This window comes from Pholcus phalangioides, unplaced genomic scaffold, assembly GCF_987345545.1.
Source record: "Pholcus phalangioides strain wild (caught in Gottingen) unplaced genomic scaffold, Ppha-v1.0 ptg000018l_1, whole genome shotgun sequence".
NCBI classification, from domain to species: domain Eukaryota; kingdom Metazoa; phylum Arthropoda; class Arachnida; order Araneae; family Pholcidae; genus Pholcus; species Pholcus phalangioides.
This window is the reverse complement of record NW_028301611.1, coordinates 7,731,359-7,751,124: the sequence shown is the minus strand read 5'-3', so window position 1 is coordinate 7,751,124 and position 19,766 is coordinate 7,731,359. Positions and strand designations below refer to the sequence as shown.

General features: G+C 34.6%; 1 protein-coding gene across 1 annotated transcript in view; it reads left to right on the top strand.

Moving 5' to 3' along the window:
• The window catches only part of LOC149071637 (death-associated protein kinase 1-like), a 109,312-nt gene that overhangs the window by 11,325 nt on the left and 78,221 nt on the right, over positions 1-19,766 (top strand). Inside the window, exons 6-10 of the mRNA XM_089247945.1 lie at positions 1,190-1,265; positions 1,580-1,732; positions 3,568-3,613; positions 6,595-6,684; positions 10,461-10,562. Coding sequence (XP_089104071.1) covers positions 1,190-1,265; positions 1,580-1,732; positions 3,568-3,613; positions 6,595-6,684; positions 10,461-10,562 — 467 coding nt within the window. The remainder of the gene's footprint in view (positions 1-1,189; positions 1,266-1,579; positions 1,733-3,567; positions 3,614-6,594; positions 6,685-10,460; positions 10,563-19,766) is intronic.

Below are 19,766 nucleotides of genomic sequence, written 5' to 3'. Positions count from 1 at the left end.
TGCATGTACAGTTAAGAAGTAGTCCCAGACTTTATTGCACATTGTTTTTTTTTTAATAATTAACAAATGAGTGCATATTTTATTTACAGTTGACTCTCTGTATTCATGGGGATTATATTCCTGGGGGGGGGGGGTCACTGCAAATACGAAAAATCTGCAAATTGCCCAACTTTTTTTTAGTCATCTCATTTATGTATGCTTTGGGTGGCTGAAGTAGAAGGGGGAGGAGTCCAGTGATTCTCAGTAATGTTTTCTGAACAAATGTTATAATGTCGGTTAGCTGTTTCTTGTTTATTTCAGTAAAATTTGTTAGATTGTGGGGACAAGGCTACCTCTACCAATTTTTCTACACATGAAAAGTGTGCCATTGCGATGGGTCTATTTGTCATGAGAAAATCTAATGTGATTTAAACTTACAAAGTCCTTTTTTGTTGTTTGTTGTTTTCCACATCTTGATCATCATGTGGTATTGCTTCAGTTTCAGGAACAGTCAGCTTGATTAATTCTTCCTCTGTCAATTTCTGGATTGCTGTTAATTAATTCTACAATTTTTAATATGTTCACATCATTGAATCTTTATCTACTGGCTTTGCTAACATGATGTGTCTTTTATAATCTCTTTGCTGACTCTGTTGAAATGGATAAATGGATCTGTCCTCAGACATGTGGCCAAGGAGAGATTTCCTTAAATTGTGGCCAAAAATCTTTCAACACGATTTGGCTGGTTTCTATATTTTTACAAGTAGCTTTCAAGTAGTGGCTGAAATAGACATATATAAAAAAAGGGTCCAATAATTATGATTCATCTGTGTCTGAGCTGTATGCTAAGATGGTGACCATAGTTGTACAACAAAAACAATGACCACAGAGAGAGATTGCTACCAAAGGGAGTCCCACACAGAGGGGTTAGTGCACCAATTTCTTGGCGAGTAAAAAAAGCCAAATGTGTTGAATTCTGCCGTTCTGAATCAGCAAAATTGTAGGTCCCTGTGTAATTAGCCTTCATTACTCATGTACAGAAAATGACAGTGGTGTGACAAAAAGGATCAGTATCTCTTGGGAGTATGATGCCTCTTTCTCTTCTAAGTAATAAAAATAAAATCTAGAATTCACATATTTTATATTATGCTTTGCTTATATATAATGAATTTTATTGAAACTCAATTTTATGTTGTGTTGTATTTTCCAGCTCCGGAAATTGTGAATTACGAGCCAGTGAGTTTGGCTACCGATATGTGGAGCATAGGTGTCATGACTTACATACTGTGAGTATACACGAAGCTATAATTTTTGATTTCAGTTACTTATTAGGGTTAAGATCTTGTTAAAGCTAACCTGCATTCATATACTTTGACTTTTTTTGGATCATTTCTGGATTTAACATTCATAGAAGTTCTGTAGCGAAGAACTCTGCTTAGTTTATATTGCTCAACAAACAAAACTTTATGTTGCAACCAATAGTTTTTTGTTTTAATCATAGTTATTGGAGAAAAGTTGATGACATTAAAATTTCAAAGCTTTATTTTAATAATCATAAATTTCACTCCAATTTACGAGTATCATTCATGCTTTTGTACAGGTTGAGCGGTGCATCACCATTCTTAGGCGATAACAATCAAGAGACATTTTCCAACATATCTGCAGTCGGCTATCAGTTTGATGAAGAATATTTCAAGAACACGAGTGACCTCGCCAAGGATTTCATATCACAACTTCTTATAAAAGATCCAAGGTATGACCATGATATCACCTTCAAGTTGGATTTTTTTGATAGTGTTGAGTGAAAATTGCGGGATCTTATTTATATATTTTTCAAAATGGTTTTTATTTGGTTCCATTGCATAAAATATGAAATGTGGTAATTTAAATCATAGCTTTTTTTATTAAGAAAAAAAAATTCAAGATCATCATGAAAGGTGATCATCAAGGTGCATCATGAAAAGCAAGAATTTATAATTCTAAATAAATAACTTAATACTTTGAAATGCTATGATCCCATAACAATAGTTTCATCTTCATAAAAAACAGTCTCAAAAGATATGTTTGAGATAAAATTTTCAAATCTTTTGTAGATAATTTTTGTCTTAATGTAATCCGGGCCATTTTTAATACACTGTAGGTCTTGTTAATCAATATATCCTAGGATGGGGTAATGATTTGTAATATGAGTTTTAAGTACAGTTAATTGCTGTATAGAATTTCTCTTTGTTCTGTAAAATGCATGATCGATACATGTGCCACTTCTATTTGTTTCTCTAGTTGCAGATTGCCTTTTGATAATCGTTTCTAAAAATTTTGAGAGGAAACTCGTTGAATGATAATCAGGTGCAGCTTTTCTACAACCCTTTTTAAATATCGTAACTACATTAGCAAGCTTCTAATCCCTTGGGACAATACCCTCAGCAACACTACTCCTGTAAATCTGGACTCAACTGGACTGGCCTCAACAATTCATTAACACATTCCCTGAGGATCCTAGGATTATATATAATCTGGTCCTGCTGCTTTGCTTGCACATACATGTTTTAGAAGTTTTAGGACTTCCGCATCTTCCACTTGAATGAATATTGTTGAGGACTTCAACCTCATGCCATTCCGGTACTTTGTATATCACTTTCACTATTAAAGACTGAAGCGAAAAAGTCAATTACACTACACATACCTACATGCTCTCTCTACCCTAGACCCTGCTATTGAGGGGGTGGGGGTCGTGCCTACTGTCCCCTTACATCCATTACTGATGTACCTGAAAAAAGATTTTGGGTCAGAGAACATTGTCTGCCAAACTAGATTAAACTTCCTTTTTTCTATCCCTTATCGCTTTCTTAAACTTTCTTTTTTTCAGTAAATCATGACAGGTCACTTCTCCCACTTTTGTTATCTTTTATTATTACACATGTTATCCGTAAACCAGAGGAGGTGCGATGAGCAAACCTTCTTTTTTAAATTGCTTATTTTATTTTATGCTTTTATAAACAATCATACATTACAGAGCAGTATTGGAATGTTTGCCATTACAGAAGAAGAAACAGAAAAGCAGATAAAAGTTACATGAATATTTTTATTATTTTTTATTTTATTTTTATTTTTTATTGTTTTTGTTAGTCAAGCATCGATGGTTGGTGGACCTCAACAATGACTTTCAAAATTTTTACTTTGGTTACAGTTAGGGCTGTCTTAAAAACATCATGGGGGCCCCAGGTGAAGTGATTTTTCTGTGGCCCTACCTGGCAAGTTCTCGAAAAATTCAATCACTTCTCATTTTTCTGAGGCTCATCTTTTCTTGAGGTGCCCAGGTGGGTGGGCCTATGCGTTAAGATGGTGCTGGTTACAGTGGCTCCTTAACAATGTATCTCAAACATGTTTATTCCTTTACAATGGCTTGTCATTTCAATCCTTCATGTATGTCAAGAAAGCTTGGGCTGCACAGGATATTATAGTTAGTTGAGTTTAAAATCACAAAAAATCCTTATTTTTACGCTATGCTGTTGGTATGCATTTGTTTTTAATAGATTATCTTATATTTATTTGAGTGCTTAAATTGAAATTTATAATTTTCATTCACAGAAAGCGAGCCACTGCAGAGCAATGCCTCGATCATCCATGGTTGAAGGTTCGTAATTTTTTAATGTATTTCTCCATCGCTTTTCATACTTACAAATACAAATGCCACAACAGGCAAATTGCTGAACAAGATGGCTGAAAAAAGATGTGTGTAAAAAATATGGATGTCAAATATAACAAAAATACAGCAACCCAATGTAAAAGCAAGCACGGATCTGTGGGCTTCCCCTCAGAGAAATGCGAATATAATAATATTGCATTCAATAAATCTGTTGAAAATTATTTATATCAATGTTTTTGATTAAATAACAAATTCAAGAAAACTTTGACTAAAAAATAGAAAAACCGGGGTATTTTTTCAAAAAAAGTCGGAACAGAGAAAAACCGTGATTGTCCCAGAAAATATGGGATATGGTCACCCTATTCACAGTGTTTAAAAAAATCACCCCTCCCAACAGCGTGTTCTAGATCCACCCCTGTGCAAGAGCACATATCACAAAAAACCCTAATATTATTTTATATACATAAATTTGATTTTCTGTATGTCTGTCTGTCTGTATATTGTCTATAGAAATCTACAATTTTTTAGACCAATCGTTTCCAAATTTTGCATATATACGAAACAGGACCCAACTTGAAAGATAAGCTTTTTTAAAAGCTTGTTATAGCTGTACAAATGCCCGAAATGGGCAAAAAACTGTTGGGATGCAATGTTTTCTCAGCCTCGAGAATAACTTTTGGAATGAAGAGATGGCATTTTTTCGGCCTGAAATATACTGAGAAATTGAATTTTCTGGATGTTATGCTGAAACTGATATTTGGAAAGAAAAGTGATTTCCGGAGGAGACAAATCACTTTTCTTTCCAAATATCAGTTTCAGCATAACATCCAGAAAATTCAATTTCTCAACTTTTAGAATGTTTACTTTTATTGCTGTCTCTCCCTAACAATGCGTTTCAGGCATGCGTAAACTTCTGTACTCCCAGTATATAGGGAAAATCTAGACACAGTGATGGGTATTATAGCTAGTAATATATAATGCACTGCTCATACAGCAATTATGGTTGTCTTATCTATAATTAGATATGACTTTCTTCTAGTTATATAATAAATTAATTTGAAGAAAGTAGTAAAATTGGTCTAGCGTTTTGCTCATATAAACTGTTGCTTGCGAAACCTGTTTAACATAAAGTACCAAAGTTAAATCAGTGTCCTTCCTTTGATGAAATTTAGAATTTAGCATGTGAGCCTCTCAGTGTGTGTGTTTGTGTGTGTGATTGTCGACTGTACTTAGTTCTACGTGTAGTGGTGTTTCATGTACTCCAAAGTACTGAGCTCAATGAACCAACTTTTAAAAACCACTATTACGTTTCAATTTTATTTTATCCTGTCGAAATCTTAAATTTTACGAAGGAAATTTATTCATATAAAATTTAATTTTTTTCTGATCAACCAAATATTTTTATGCAAGCTCTCTTAAAAGGTGTGAAATTTCGATTCAATGTGACAAAGCCACAAATGCTTATAGAAATGTTTGTATTATTTATAATCTCATGAAAACCGAGCTTGTATCAAGCAAGTTGAACAAATTTTGAAGTAGAATGTATGAAAAACTTATATTATTCAAAGAACTTTTTTTCATGTCATACTTATATTATTCTTGTTACAATGTAAGCCAGGCATCTTCAACCCATTGCTTGCGAAAACCACAGTGCTCCCCAAACCACCCAGAGTGCTCAATGTTTGTGTTCGATTTTATGCTTGCAAGCACTCGATCAACAATTCCAATTAAACAACTTGTACACATTGTATTCAAGGATCGAAATCATCCTAATTTCATGCATTTGTATGTCAAACTTGCTGTAAGGGTACTGTTTTTTTGATGATGAGCACAGGCAGTGCTACCGACTAGAAAAAGGTTAAAGACCTCTGATGTAAACAGTAGCAATTAAAAAGTTGTCGGGTTATACAAAATAATATAAAATTTAAATGCATATGCAATTGTACACACACAATTTAAAGTCTGAAGATATACAGTTAATGCTTGATTTTACAAACCTCCAATTCACAAACTACATGTTTTTACGAACTAATCTTCTGGTGTCAAAAAATATACTATTTCCTTAAACATCTTTCCCATTTACAAAATTTCGATTTTACAAACTATTTTTCACGTGCATAACAAGCTTGTAAAAATGAACACCAGCTATATCACTTTGTATTTATTTGAGACAGCCATGTTGAATGAATGTAGGGGAAAAAGTTTGGATTTTCCACATGAAGACATAAATTCACTTGTACATATATATAATCTAATGCTATCTGAAGAAATGTGATTCATTATGATATTATGAATGTCTACTGGACAGCTTCTTGCAATCACAAACAAATTATACTGAATTATTAAAAGTTAATTGAAAATTATTTGAAGAATGAATTTTTTTTTATTCATTTCTTTGCAAATCAAAAAGAATAGCAGGGCAGAGCCGAGTTCTGCTGAGAGCTCAGCCATAATAATGGATTGAATGATCTTTGCAGGTCCTTATATTGAATAAAAAATGATATGTATGAATAAATGAATAGAAAAACATTTGAGACTTATCTGAACGATTATTGTTATGGAGAGGTCACTATAATGCATAGATGAAAAATCATTATTACAAGCATCAACTGTATATTGAAAGAAAAACATTACATGATTCCATATGCATTCTAAGTCTATTTTATATTTTCCTCATGTTTTTCTCCTTGCTAGTTATGCTTATTCAACCTTCACCATTGTGCATGCATGAGATAGCAGTAGGAGCAACTAAATAAAACTAAAAATGATCCTTATGTTAGAGTAAACATCATGAAAAATTGAATCTGTGATTAAAACATGGAGTTTTCTTAATATTGTTTTCATTTCTCAAACGGTATCCTTTGTAAACTAAAGGCTCAAAATGACAGTGTTATACAATTCAATTTTCCAACTTATTTTTTTTTTTTTTCGGAATGAAGTTGAACTTTTTTTGTGCTAATTTTTTACAGCCTCAAGATGATTTGCAAATGACGGAAATCAAAGAGAAAGAGATAAACATTAATCAGTTTCGAGCCTACATTGCAAAGCAAAGATGGAAGGTATGTCCAACAAAATAATATTACGTTCAACTTAATTTAGGAATTTCATACTTTGCATAAATCACTTTTCCAGCAAGTACAAGTACGAACAATCTCTTGGTGAGTGCAGTAGTGCCCTGTTTTTGGGACTGTGATAAGAAAATAAATGCAATATAAATTTTTTTGAATCAAGGACTATATTTTTCAACACATTGAAAACACTTTAGCCTAGTGATGACTTTATTAAGCTATAACAGTATTTTGTATTGGTTTGATGTTAATTGTGTAAGAGTAACAAATAAATGCTTACTTCCCATTATCATTATAAAATTCCTGTACAAAATGGATTTTCTATAGTAGAAAATAATTATTTTTCTCTGATTCACTCATATATTGAGTATTTGATATGAATTTATAACAGTCTTTCTGTGACCCGCATTAACCTTTTAACGGCCAATGTTCCCAATTGGGAACATACTTTTGATTAGTTCAAAAAAAATATTTCTCTTTAACGAAAATAGCTGATTTTTTTTCCCTGAACATATAAGGTTCTGAACTTAATTTAGAAAAGACAAAAGTTATTCGATTCAGCTCTTATTATATCAATTTATTATTCTAAAATCACCAATTTTCAAGGGAAATTATCTGTAAGTTTATGTTTTAATTATTAAAATAGTTTTTGTAAACATACATGCATCTCAGTTTTTTTTAATTGTAGAATATTGCCAAGAATGATAAGAAATGCTCAATGAGAGAGAAAAAAAATTTGTTTGAATTCCAGGGAACATCTCCTACGATTGTTCCCAATTGGGAACATTGGCCACTACTGACTATTCTAAAGTGCAATGCAGAGGAGTGGCATTCCGAAAAAACAATTTATTGCTTTTTCCTTCTCTCTGGTGTGTCTCAAAAGGAAGGAAAAGTATCAAATTTCACATTCCGATGTTTACATGCAGCACCCCCTTTTTTCTGTGACTGACTTTGCCCCTCCCCGCCCCCTCTACGTTTTGAGTAATTTTGTTGGTACGTTGGTCTTTCAGTTCTCAGTTGATATCTGGTCTTGTGACTTTCTACACTTCTTTTTCCCATCTTTTTTGTTATACTAGTAGCTTATTAAACTGAGTTTGAGAGATTCTGATATATCACATCTCTCTGATGATGAATTCGAAATGTGCCAGCTACTGCCTGATGAAAATGAGTGGGCTACAGATGAGGAAGATATCGATGACAACATGCTTGGCCCGGTCGTTCCTGCAGATGTTTGTGGATATCTGTGTTTTAAGATCACAACGTAGTTCATTTGTGGGTGAATTTGTAGATCCTATCAACATGCCTTCTACATAAAAATTGCCTTTCAAAGATCAGATAATTACCCAGTCAAAAAATAAGAAAACATCATGTGTCAAGTGCCAAAAGACTAAAATTCATGCAACCGAAGTGGAAAAAAAGTGCTGCATTCGACAAAAATATAAGTGAACCTACTGAAGCAATCAGTCATAAGTTTCCTGAGCTAAGTGCAAGCCGACCCGATTGATATATTTTTCAAATTTTTACCGCAAGAGTACCTCAGTTACTTGGCTGAGATGACAAATATTTATGTCGCACAACATGGATCGAATTTGAAAATTGAGTGGAAAAAAATCGCATAGTTTTTTGGATTGGTTTTGCTAAGTGGGTATCACAGAATACCAAGTGAAAATGATTACTGGAGTACTTTCAGTAGACACAGCAGTACCGATTGTCCCCACTGTTATGCCAAGAAATAACTTTAGAGACATAAAAAATAACTTCCATTTCATGGATAACTCTTTTTTACAACCCGGTGATAAGTTGGCTATCTATGATGAATTAAATGAAAAATTCACACACATTCGGTTTGGGTTGTTCCGTGATAAACTAAGCATCGATGAATCAATAGTACCGTATTACGCTCATCATTCAAGTAAGATGTTTATATGGGGAAAACCGATTCGCTTTGGATTTAAAATTTGGATGATTTGCTCAAATAATGTGGTTTCCCATATAAAATGGAAGTATATGCTAGTAAGCAGTCATCGGAGCATGTGCCTTTAGGTACCAGAGTTGTAAATAATATTTTCTCTCTCTTTATATTTTTAAATAATATCTTTTAACTTACCAAGAGATCCATACAAAAGCCTAAATCCGTATGTATGTATTCTTTTGTGAATTTTAGACCAGCATATCAGCTCATCATAAGCTCTTTATTATAATCCAGATATACATGCCTTTTGAGTGTATTCGAGAGAAATTTATTTCCATCATTTTTAAAATTCTATATGTATATTCTTTAATTTTTAAAATAAATTTATTAAATGATGACGAATTTTGCATCATCCTGTAAGATGGCTTCACTGGGAAAATTATGTTTAGTCAGATCCGGCCAATGTTCCCAATTGGGAACATTCAAGAAAACGCATAGGGAAATTTTTTTTCTTCAATTTCTCGATTGATATCTCTTAACTAAAAAATCAGAAGGAGAAATTAACAAAAAAAATAATGAAAATCACTTGGAATCTGAATTCGGCCGGTAAAAGGTTAAACCTAGCTTTTTCTAGCATACAAGGTAGTACCTGAGGTTCCAATGTGTAAAAAGATTTCTTCCCAGCTGAGTTATTACATCATTCTGGCTAATGTGAAGAATACAGTACGTGGTTGGATGCAGTAATGTAGATAGTATAGGAGGTTCATATTTTTTCCCATCCCCAAGGGGATTTTTTTTTGGTAAAAAAAACATTGTAATCTCACCTCAGGGGGAACACTTCCTCGTGCCAGTGGTTAGATGATTAGATTTAACACAAAATACAGTTGTATATTAACGTGGGTGGATTCAAAGTAACACTATTTAGCCTACTGTGAAAAATGTGTAATTCTTGAATTCAAACATAATTCTTAAGCAGGGTCTGTGCGGAGATGTGAATGATACTTCAACTATGATTCATCATTAAGAATAGCCCATTCAATTAAAACACTATTTGCAACCAAGCTAGGCTGTTTTTCGAACGTAGAAGCTAGTGAAGCAGCTGAAGATGAAAACTTCGTCAGAAATTCAGAAATCATGTTTGACCATTCAACCATTTTGAATCAAGGCTTGAGCAGCAGCTTCCATTTTTGAAGAATGTTTTGGCCACATTTTGATATAATAAGTCAAATGCTATTACCAGTCTTAAAAAACGAGTTAAAAATTGTATTTTTTTGTCAATGTGCAATGGTCATCCACCGACCATTCTAATTAATTACAATACCCTTGGAAATTTATGTTCTTGAATTCATTCAGTATATGCAAGAATAACTATAGTTTTGATTGTAATTTTTATCAAAAGACTTTTGTTTTTCAAAAATTTTGGTCCCAAAGAATTATGCTAACACTAACAGTCTTATTGTCACCTTACCTATCGCAAAATGCTGAAGTATTAACACTTCTTTTGCTGGTGATTTTGATCTGTAATGATGGGAGCATTTTGGTTTTTCTTCTTGGTGCAATATGGGCTTGATATTGCAACCCTATCATCACACTTATCTTCCCCCCCATTTCTTTTTACAAACTTAAATTAGAGAAAAAGAAGTGAAAAGGATAGAACACCATTTGTACATTTTCTTTTGAAAAATTTAACAAAGGATTACACAATCTGCAACTTTCTGCAGCTAAAGAACAAGTTTTGTATTCCAGTCAGATGAGGTCAGACTGAGATCTCAGTCGTCTGCTTGCAATGTGTTACAAAACATTTTACAGTCAAAAAAGATTAAAGAATCTGTTTTTTTTTGTAATATATTTGCAGCGTTCATTACACATTGTCACCTTGTGTATCAAGTTATCAAAAAGTTCCAGATCCAACCTAAATATTGCTGGCTCACAGAACAAAGAAAGTTACAGCCCTCACGTGAGTAATGTTCATAATTTCTCTTCTTAAAAGCTTCTAATTAAAAAATGAAAATTCAACGTTTGGACCGTTAGTTATGCATGTGTATACTACTACCTAAACCACACATGTACCTCATTCATATTCCTCTGCGGAACCTCTAACGAATTGGTACATGCAGGAATGTGTGTGTACGTGTAGTGAAACCTGATGTAAAGTTTGTTTCTGTGTAATGCTTGTTATGTGTAGTGCTGCCATCTGCCACCAGTTTTTCTAAATACGATTAAAGTGTAATGATTGAGTAATTAATCATTGTAGGCCTGTTGCTCTCTGTGGCAAGACTTTTTAATGGGGAGATCAGCTTGCATTTGAGCCTCGAAGTTGGGAACCACAGAAAACCAACTTCAGCCGACCACCACTATGGCGACGGTGGGGTTAGAACCCGAATCCTCGCGATGCGAGTCCGTCATTATGACCACTCGACCACCACAGTGGCTGTGGATACTACTACTAAACCACACATGCATTTCATAAACATTCCTCTGAAAAATTTCTGAGGAATCTGAGCATGCTGGAAAATATTTTTGTGTGTGTGTGTGTGTGTCCACTATCATATTTATGCATGTCTGATGTGCCAATGTTATGCGTCTTTATCTATCCAAATTAGTAGTTAAAGTGGTAGATGTAAACATGGCTACTAGAGAAATCAGATGCTAATTTTGGGCCATACTGTTTATTAATTTTGTTATTGTGCAATGTTTTTTTTTCTCCCTTAGATGTAACAGAAGTATGCCCCCCCCCCCCAGTGTCAATAGAAATGGGAGAAAATTATTGTCTTCCTTCTGTGTTAGTTAAGATGAGGAGAGTAGATGAATACAAACACATATGGTTACTTCAATAAGTAACACACACACAGTGATTAGTGCACCACATTGGTGAGACTCATTGAAGAGAAAGCTTTCATAATTGGTTATAAATTATATAACTCAGTATAGTTACACAGAAATATTTGTAAGCTGTACATATGATTTAGTGGTAATCTGAATAGCCTTCATGTGTTCAAAATAACGATGTTGTACCAGTGTTAGTCGAAAATATAATTTTGATGAGGAATTTCACTTATCTATAAAATTTTAAAGGATATTTTTGTAAATGAGGGTAATTTTTTTAATCAGTAGTAAATAACTCAATGAAAAAAAACCCCAAAATTTAAAGGAGTATTTTCACTCCTCAACAAAATTCGGAGTAAAATTGAATTTTGAATTATGCATCTTAATGTGTATTGGTGAACACTGGTTGCTGCTCGTAGTCGAATGCTTGAGAAAATTTTTTTTTTATTGTTATTGGAGTACATCACATGTTTATATGTACATTTTCATAAAATAGAATGGGTTATTGACAACAGCTTGATAATGAACATTGAAGATAGTTTTCAAAAGCTTGAAAAAAAAGAATTTAACTAAGGATTTTTAAAAGTCACACCTATGCTATTGCAGTGAGACTTAGGTGCCAGAACCTGCCTCAGCCCCCCCCCCAATAAGTTTTGTGAGGAGGTTGAGCCTCCTCGAATAATTAATGAAAATACATTGTAACGTATCCTTCCTCCTTCATATATGGCCATGAGTCCAGTGTACACAGGACGACTGCCAACTTTTAGCCCCCACTTGTTTTCTTAATGTCAGCACCTCTGATCAGGGATCTTAAGCTGTTGACACACTGCAGATCACATTTTGTGTTTCAATGCTTTCTGAGGGCCACTGAGCTGTACTACACACATTATCAAAAAACTTGGCGAGCCATGTGTTTAAGACCCCTGGTGTACATCAAAGCACCAATCATTGATGGGACTGTCTTTTGATTCCATTCAAAGCAGTTCTGTCTCATACAGTGCCCATCTTCAAATGTCAAGCATATTTAAGTCTTATGGTTATGAAAGAAAATTTTGATTCATTTAGAAAGTCTGTTGTGGATTCAGTTTATAGGAAAATTAATTAAAAATTAAAACATTTTGTTACAAAAATTGATAATGCTTTTCGTGGTGGTCATCAATTACTGAAAGGGAGTCTTTCGGGGTGAGACAGTCACCAGCATGAGTTAATTTTCTTCTTACCAATTTCCCCATTGCTAGTGTTTGGCATCCAGCAAGGAACTTTTCATGTTTGATGACGAAACAACATCAATGATAGTGCTTTGATCTATTCGAGATTGCCCCTCCCTGCATCATTTCACCTTTCAAAAAAATCAAGCGACATGGAAAACGACCCCATTGAATGATTTTAAAAGCTCTTTAAATATGATGTCTACCATATGGATATTAAAGTTTTTTGTCTATCTGCATTACAATGAAAAGAAAAAAATATTATCTGTAGATAATGTATTGTGAATTTTAAAACATTTTTTTTTCAGATATTTTTGCATCAAATTTATCTCCCCTGAAAAAAAAATTCTGAAAATTCAAAGTTTTATTCTTATTTTAAAATCATAATTTTTCACCTAGCTTATCGTTTTTTCCACCACTGTATGGCAGTCATACCATGTTGACTATTTATGACGCATCTATGTTTTACAATGTCTTTGCCTGTTATCAGAACTAATGACAGTTGTTGGTTTGTGTGAAATTCTTTTAATTTGTGTAATGACAAAAAGCAACAACCAAGTTTTTAAATTCTTGTGTGCTGATTATCATAGGGGAATGCAAAATTTTCTCGAGGGTGGGGAGGGGACATTGTGGACTGAAAAAATGCCGACTGAAATCTCTGCTCAAGGGGAGAATTTGAAGCCCAGCACCACCCTTGCATACACCAATGCTAACCCTATCACTTGAATAGGGTAGTCTGTCTGAAATCACATGAGAAATAAGAATGTCAACGATCTCTTGGAACGAAAGAAGAATTTCATAAATATAAGTGTTTGAAACTGTCCACAATACTTATCAGCATCACTTCTTGACCCAGTTAAAAAAAAATGCTCAAGTAATTTTTTTTTTGTTTCCTCCCACTCAGCATTTTCACAATTGCTTATGAGTTATGACAACTAAAATTGTCCATTTATAAAACACCACGACCCCCCCTCCCCGTGGATGAGAAACACTACTCTTTTTCTATGCTGTTTATGCCGCTAAATTTGCAACTAAAATAAGTCTTACGCGTTATTTAAGTGGGACGACAGGTCGCGAAGAAAATAAAACCGCGCAACTGTGTGGTATGCATATGCTTATAGTGTATTTCTTTTTTGACTGCGTGACTTCGGTCCGATCTCGTAGATTGGGATCATCGGTCGCAAATTGTGGTCATTTTTTTCCCCTTCTCTTTGAACAGCGTTTGTTCGTACGAGACCTGCATACCTATGTCTATGCAAAGACCTGCATACAGTATCATCATGATCACATTTTCCAAATGGTAAAGCCGTTGTCCAAACATTAAATTGAACAGATAAATTTGCTTTTGCTTGGCTGTTGATATTTGTGGGATTTTTAAAGTTAACCTCAATATTATTGGGATGTTTACAAAAGAAAAAACTTCAAATCTATACTTATTTTTGTATTTTATACATACAATACGATTTATACGAAAATGAAACATCACTTTTGTTACTATAAAAAATTAGATATTTAATTCGCTTTCTATAGTGTTTCGCAACCCATGGTCCACCGCGGTAGAGATAAACTAACCATACTTCCTCTTGAAAGATACGAGAAATTGCGAGCCTAAATGCAGGATATAGCCGAAAAATGCGATTGCCGAGAAATTATCTAGTTATTGCTAAAATTGCCGAAGGGTCGGGGAAATAAAGTGCTCTTGTGAATCGCAGTAAACAAAAATATATTTTACGAGAGAGAGAAAAAAAAACACGTTCATTATGACTATATAACCACAATGTGCGTGTGTGTGTATTGAGGAAGATACCGGAAGCTGGGAACTTGAATACAGAAAAATGCGGAGCATCTCTGATTGTCACCAGAAATATTGCCGCAAGTCATTGTTGCTAAAATTGCTGAAAAATTACCGATTGGTGGGAAATGAAGGTTTATTGAAAATCACAGGGAGTATATATATATATATATCTCGAAATGTAGTTCACGGGAAAAATTTTGAAGATGACACAAATACGCGAGACGAATATTTACAGCTATAATTGCCATTATTACACATAATTTATGAATTATAAAAATTATTTTCATTCAAGAGTTTAGTAAAGAGATAACAAAGTGTTCAAATATGCTTCGTTGAAAAAACAGGATAATTGCACAGTATAAAATAATCTGAGCGGCCGAAATACAGGAATGTCCCATAAAGTACTGATCATATAGTCACACTTAACATATATTGTAAATTAGTGGTACATCGAACTGTTTCGGGCATTTTACTGATGCTTGACTTCAGGAAGGTCAAAACGCTATTTAGTATTTACTGTTTTTTTTAATGTATCAGTATATTCCCTGATCTTGATCACAGAATTGCGGCAAGTGACGTTTGTGGGGGGGGGGGGGGGGGAATTCCGCTGAATGCCGCAAAGAAGCAAAATCGGGGGGTTCTAACACCCCCCCCCCCCCCCGAGCCAAGATTATAGTGTTATTTTGCAGGAAGAAACGTAAACTTCCCTCAGAAGGGAAAAAAATCTGAACACCCCTCGAGAAAATTCTGCGTACGCCTATACATTCGAATATATGTAAAGAATGTACAGAAAAGTTCCCTATATTTTATCCAGATGAGTAGTGGTAACATCAGCTGTCAAAAAATCTTAGTAACGTACTGTGGACCAATCCGCCGCGGCATTTACGTTTTCAAAAACAACTTTGAAGGTTTGCTGAGATCGCGTATTTTGTTTCGCAAAACACAAGTTTTTTTCTTAATAAATTGATTATCAAAATTACAGTACAGCAGTACCCCGACGTACGTTCACTCGACTTACGTCAAACTCGCATTTACGTCTTCTCGTACTGAAAATTATTATTTTTCAATTAGATGGCTTTTAACGTTGCATTCTTGGAGATAAATGTTTCCCTGAGAGAGTGGCGTCAAAAAGGAAAAAGATGATCATGTGAAAAAGAATGTAGAAAATATGTAAATTTACCTCCTGTGTCCTCCTGAGGAGGAAAGGGCCATGATTCGACTTACGTCGTCGTGCGGTCTTGCGCCGGAGGTGAATTTTATCCTTCACCATTACAACGGGCCTCAAAATGCGTGCTTACCCTTGGCTAACCAAGCATCTAGTTGCGGCTTCAACGCTTTTATCATCTAGAAATGTATGGAAAATCGTATTGCCCAAATTTATTTTTGAAAATATGCACGAAAAACTTTCAAAGACTTTTCGCTTCGCTTTAATTTGCTTTGATTACTAATTTTATTTTATTTTGCTATTTCATTTCAGGTAATTTTTTTAGCCTGGAAACTTAAGCTTTTATAATATTTCTCGATTTTAGATGGCTGGGAATTAAGATTTAAATGATATAAATTAAATTAATCAATTATCAAAACTGCACTCCTATGAATCATGAAAAGCTGATTTTCTGCGCACGAATGCATCATAATAGCAAATAGGCTGAGAGTAGCGAGATCTTGACTTACTCCGCTTAAGGGGTCATATTTTTACTCCTGCAAGAGTGACCCCTTAGCGAAGTTTGATACTACAAAAAATAAATTATTATTTCGCTTTCAACTATAAAATTGAAAGAATAATCAATATAGAATAAAAGTTTGATAATTTTATCCTGGAAAGGTGGGGCGGGTACATGAAACTATTTCTTTTTTTGACTATTGCGCTTTCACCCATGCAGCACCCAAGAAATACAGCGCTTATGCATTTACGGTAGTGTATGCGCACATGCCTAATTTGCGCGAGTATTGAGCCTTGAAATGCGCGAGTTAACTCCCACCGTCTGGTCAAATGTATTGTAACGGAAGTTTTTTCATGAACAATCACAATACGCCTGTATTTCCTCTCACTTTCATAGGAAAATATGAAAAACCGTCATTGAATCAGAATTATGAATGTATAGTTATCACCTTATCTCACAATTCAAAAGCATCTATTGTGTCTGTCTGCAGAATCGTGAAATATGATGGTGGAGGGGGGGGGAGTTTTATATACAGTATATATTCGTACGTGATAAAAAAGGAATTTCGTATGCAGGGAAATGGACTTCCTTTATCCAGTAAACCTGCGGCGGAATGTTTCCCGAAAAATCTTGGCAGTTTTTCAACTTATTGGCTTCGTCTTACTTCCTCGTTCGCGCACCCAAACACACCTGTATCACTTTTTTTGTTTTACGCAACTGCATTCATATACATACACACCGGTCCAACCAGTCTTCAGGATTAAATAGCAGAAGAAAAAAGAGCGGGGAAAGAACTCTTCTCTCGCGCGCCTGTCATTCTTGTGCAATGCTGCAGGGAATGACTTCCAAAACATTGCGGACGCCAGCCACGCGTTCGGACGTTGTTTTTACATGTGCTCCGGAGATTCTTTTCCTTTTATTTTCGGAATTTGATCTGCTGTGAAAGTAGAGGTGTGAGACAGGAAGCAATTAAACAGTTTATACGGGTTGTATTTTTTTTTTTAAGTTACATAGTATGGTTTTAATGGACGGAGCGAATTTCCACCTTTAGATTTTCTCTTTTGGATACTTCTGTTTCTTGGATCGATCCAGAAAAAAAAAAATCTAAAGATTTCCTCTCTAAAACTATAACGACAGCGTCGTATACATAAATGTAATATTTGTGTCTTTATCTCTGGTTGTTCAAAAAATAAATTTCTGGCGACTAAATGCATAGCGTCAGCGTTAATGATCATGACCTTTGATGATGATGGCATCAAAACCATATTTTTCGTTGGCGATGGTGTAGTGGTTCAATCGTCTATTTGTTAAAGGAATTATTGTTCAGGATACTAATTGGATATTTTGGAGGAAAAAAATAATGGAAGAAGAAGAAGAGCAAGTAGCGACTGTGTATTTCGATGACCAATCTGTAGACGACGTGGATAACTTTGTAGTGGTGTCTACACTGGTGAGTTTTTGTTTTTTTCCCCCCTCTATTTTTGGTTTTGTACTGAAGATTGTGCGTATTTATTTGACAGAAAGTTGTTTACGGAAATAAATGCAAAATTACAATCGTATGTGAACTCGGTTGCAGCCAGAAATTCCTTTCCAAGGGGGATAACAGGCATTTCAGGAAAAGAGTGGAAGCAACAATTGCACATTTACTTTGGCTTCTTTAAATTGTTTGTATCCATAACAGTCTTGATTGTTTTTCTTTCAGCGTGCATCATCTAATCCAGAGCTTGACCAATCTCAGCCGCCAGGTTGCGACTAAAAAAAAAAATCAGCATTGGCGCCTGAAATTTTGCAAACTTAATTGAAGTCTGGGGACAGTGAAAATTTTTTGGAATTTGTGGAACCGTTTTCACCAACATAGAAGGTGATCACCAAATCCCGGGAAAGCCTAAAAAAATATTTCAACTGTTCTTCGCGAAAAAAAAAAAAAATGAAAAGGTTTTTCTCGTATAAGCAAATTTATAGTGTCACCAAATTTCTTTTTCCGACTTGCCTAGACCCCCCAATGCAGAATGTTTTTCATTGTTCTGCAACGACCCCTCGACTAACTGGAAATGTTCTGCAGCAAAAATTCCCATAATAGCGTTTTCTGCATTTTTTTCCTTAAAATTCAAACAAAAGCAGACTCCGTCCAGTGGTAGTTGATTTGATAAATAGGGAGGAGGGGGTACATTGCTGAAATGAGAGGGTTTTAAGGAGGCGAAATATCTCGGAATTTATTTCAAGTAAAAGGCATAAAGTCAGGTGCGATATCTAGTCAATGCCACTGTAAGGATTCAACTTCACGTCCAATTATAAGCTTATCATAGTAGATGTGATATATAGTAAAATTAAATAAAAAATGCCACGTTTTTCTTTTTATAATCGAACCGATATTTCAAAGTTCTCAATTTTATTTTCCTGTTTTTTCATTCTTCACCAAAGTTATTATAAAATGCCTTGGTAATGATTTTTGATATTTTTTGTACACTAAAATAACATAGCTCAGTGTGAGTGTTGCTTTCGCTTTAAATCCATCCTTCTCCTACCTCGAACAAATTTGTATATGACACGGTACATCAAAGCTGCATTAAGAGTTCCCTTCAAGCGGCTTTGCAGTAGATTGTTCGAATTTTCTTTAATTTTGACTTTTTTTTTTTGTTGCAAAATCACTATCTTAAGGGAAGAAAAGAACTATTGCTCTCTTCAGCTGCGATAAATAACCAGTTCTAGCAAATCTAAAAACATACTCTAGCATTATCTGTCATGAAAAAAAAAAACCGTTTCGGAATTTTCTAATAGAGAAGTCTGTGGGAAACTGGTTGGCATTTCTCTTATCTGCTGATAGCAGTGGCTGCACAAATACAAAAGCTGGACGCATAGGTGTGAGGTCCGCTTGTCAAGGGAGAAAAAGCCACTGTTAAAGAGAGGATTGGGATTATCACTGGGTGAAAAAAAAAAAAAGAATGAGGAAAGCGGATGAGCTTTACTCAAAATGACCTCCTGATGTACTGTATTGTATTAAAGGAGAATATAGATGGAGAAAAGAATGCACCCACGTTATCAGCTTAGAGAGAGAGAAAAAAATATGTTTTTTTCCAAGAGATTTCCAAGCATAAATGCAGTGCTATCGAAAAGTTAATACGGTTTCTATTGTGTTCACATTCGGATCTCGTTTGTTGGAAATAAATTGCATCGTGTTTTCTTAAAAATGAGTTTTTGAATTTTCCGCATTTCTTCGAATAAGCTCTGCGTATTCCCCCATCTTTAATTTGACAATTATGCTTTAGCTGCCCCAAATATGCGAAAAAGAACCAGTTCTAACTATCTGTATTAATGTAAATTACGTGAGTTTTCATTTCAACATACGCACATACTGTATATCAGGGGTGGCCAACTTCTCTGTGTTCGAGAGCCAAAATAATGGTCAGATGCATTGTCGCGTGCTGCTCAGGAACAAAACTCCGATACATAAGCCGCATGCACAAGGGGAGAGAGGGAACTCCGAGGCATGTAAGCCGCCATCGCGGGCCATAAACATTTTGATGGGATTTAACTAATTATCTAAGCTTTTAATTTAATTAAATACTAATTTTAATTGACTATTTGAATTATTTACTGAACTATATATATATTTTTTGAAAAGAGTTTGTATGTTCCCCCGTAGACAGTGAAATTATCGTAAAAGAAAA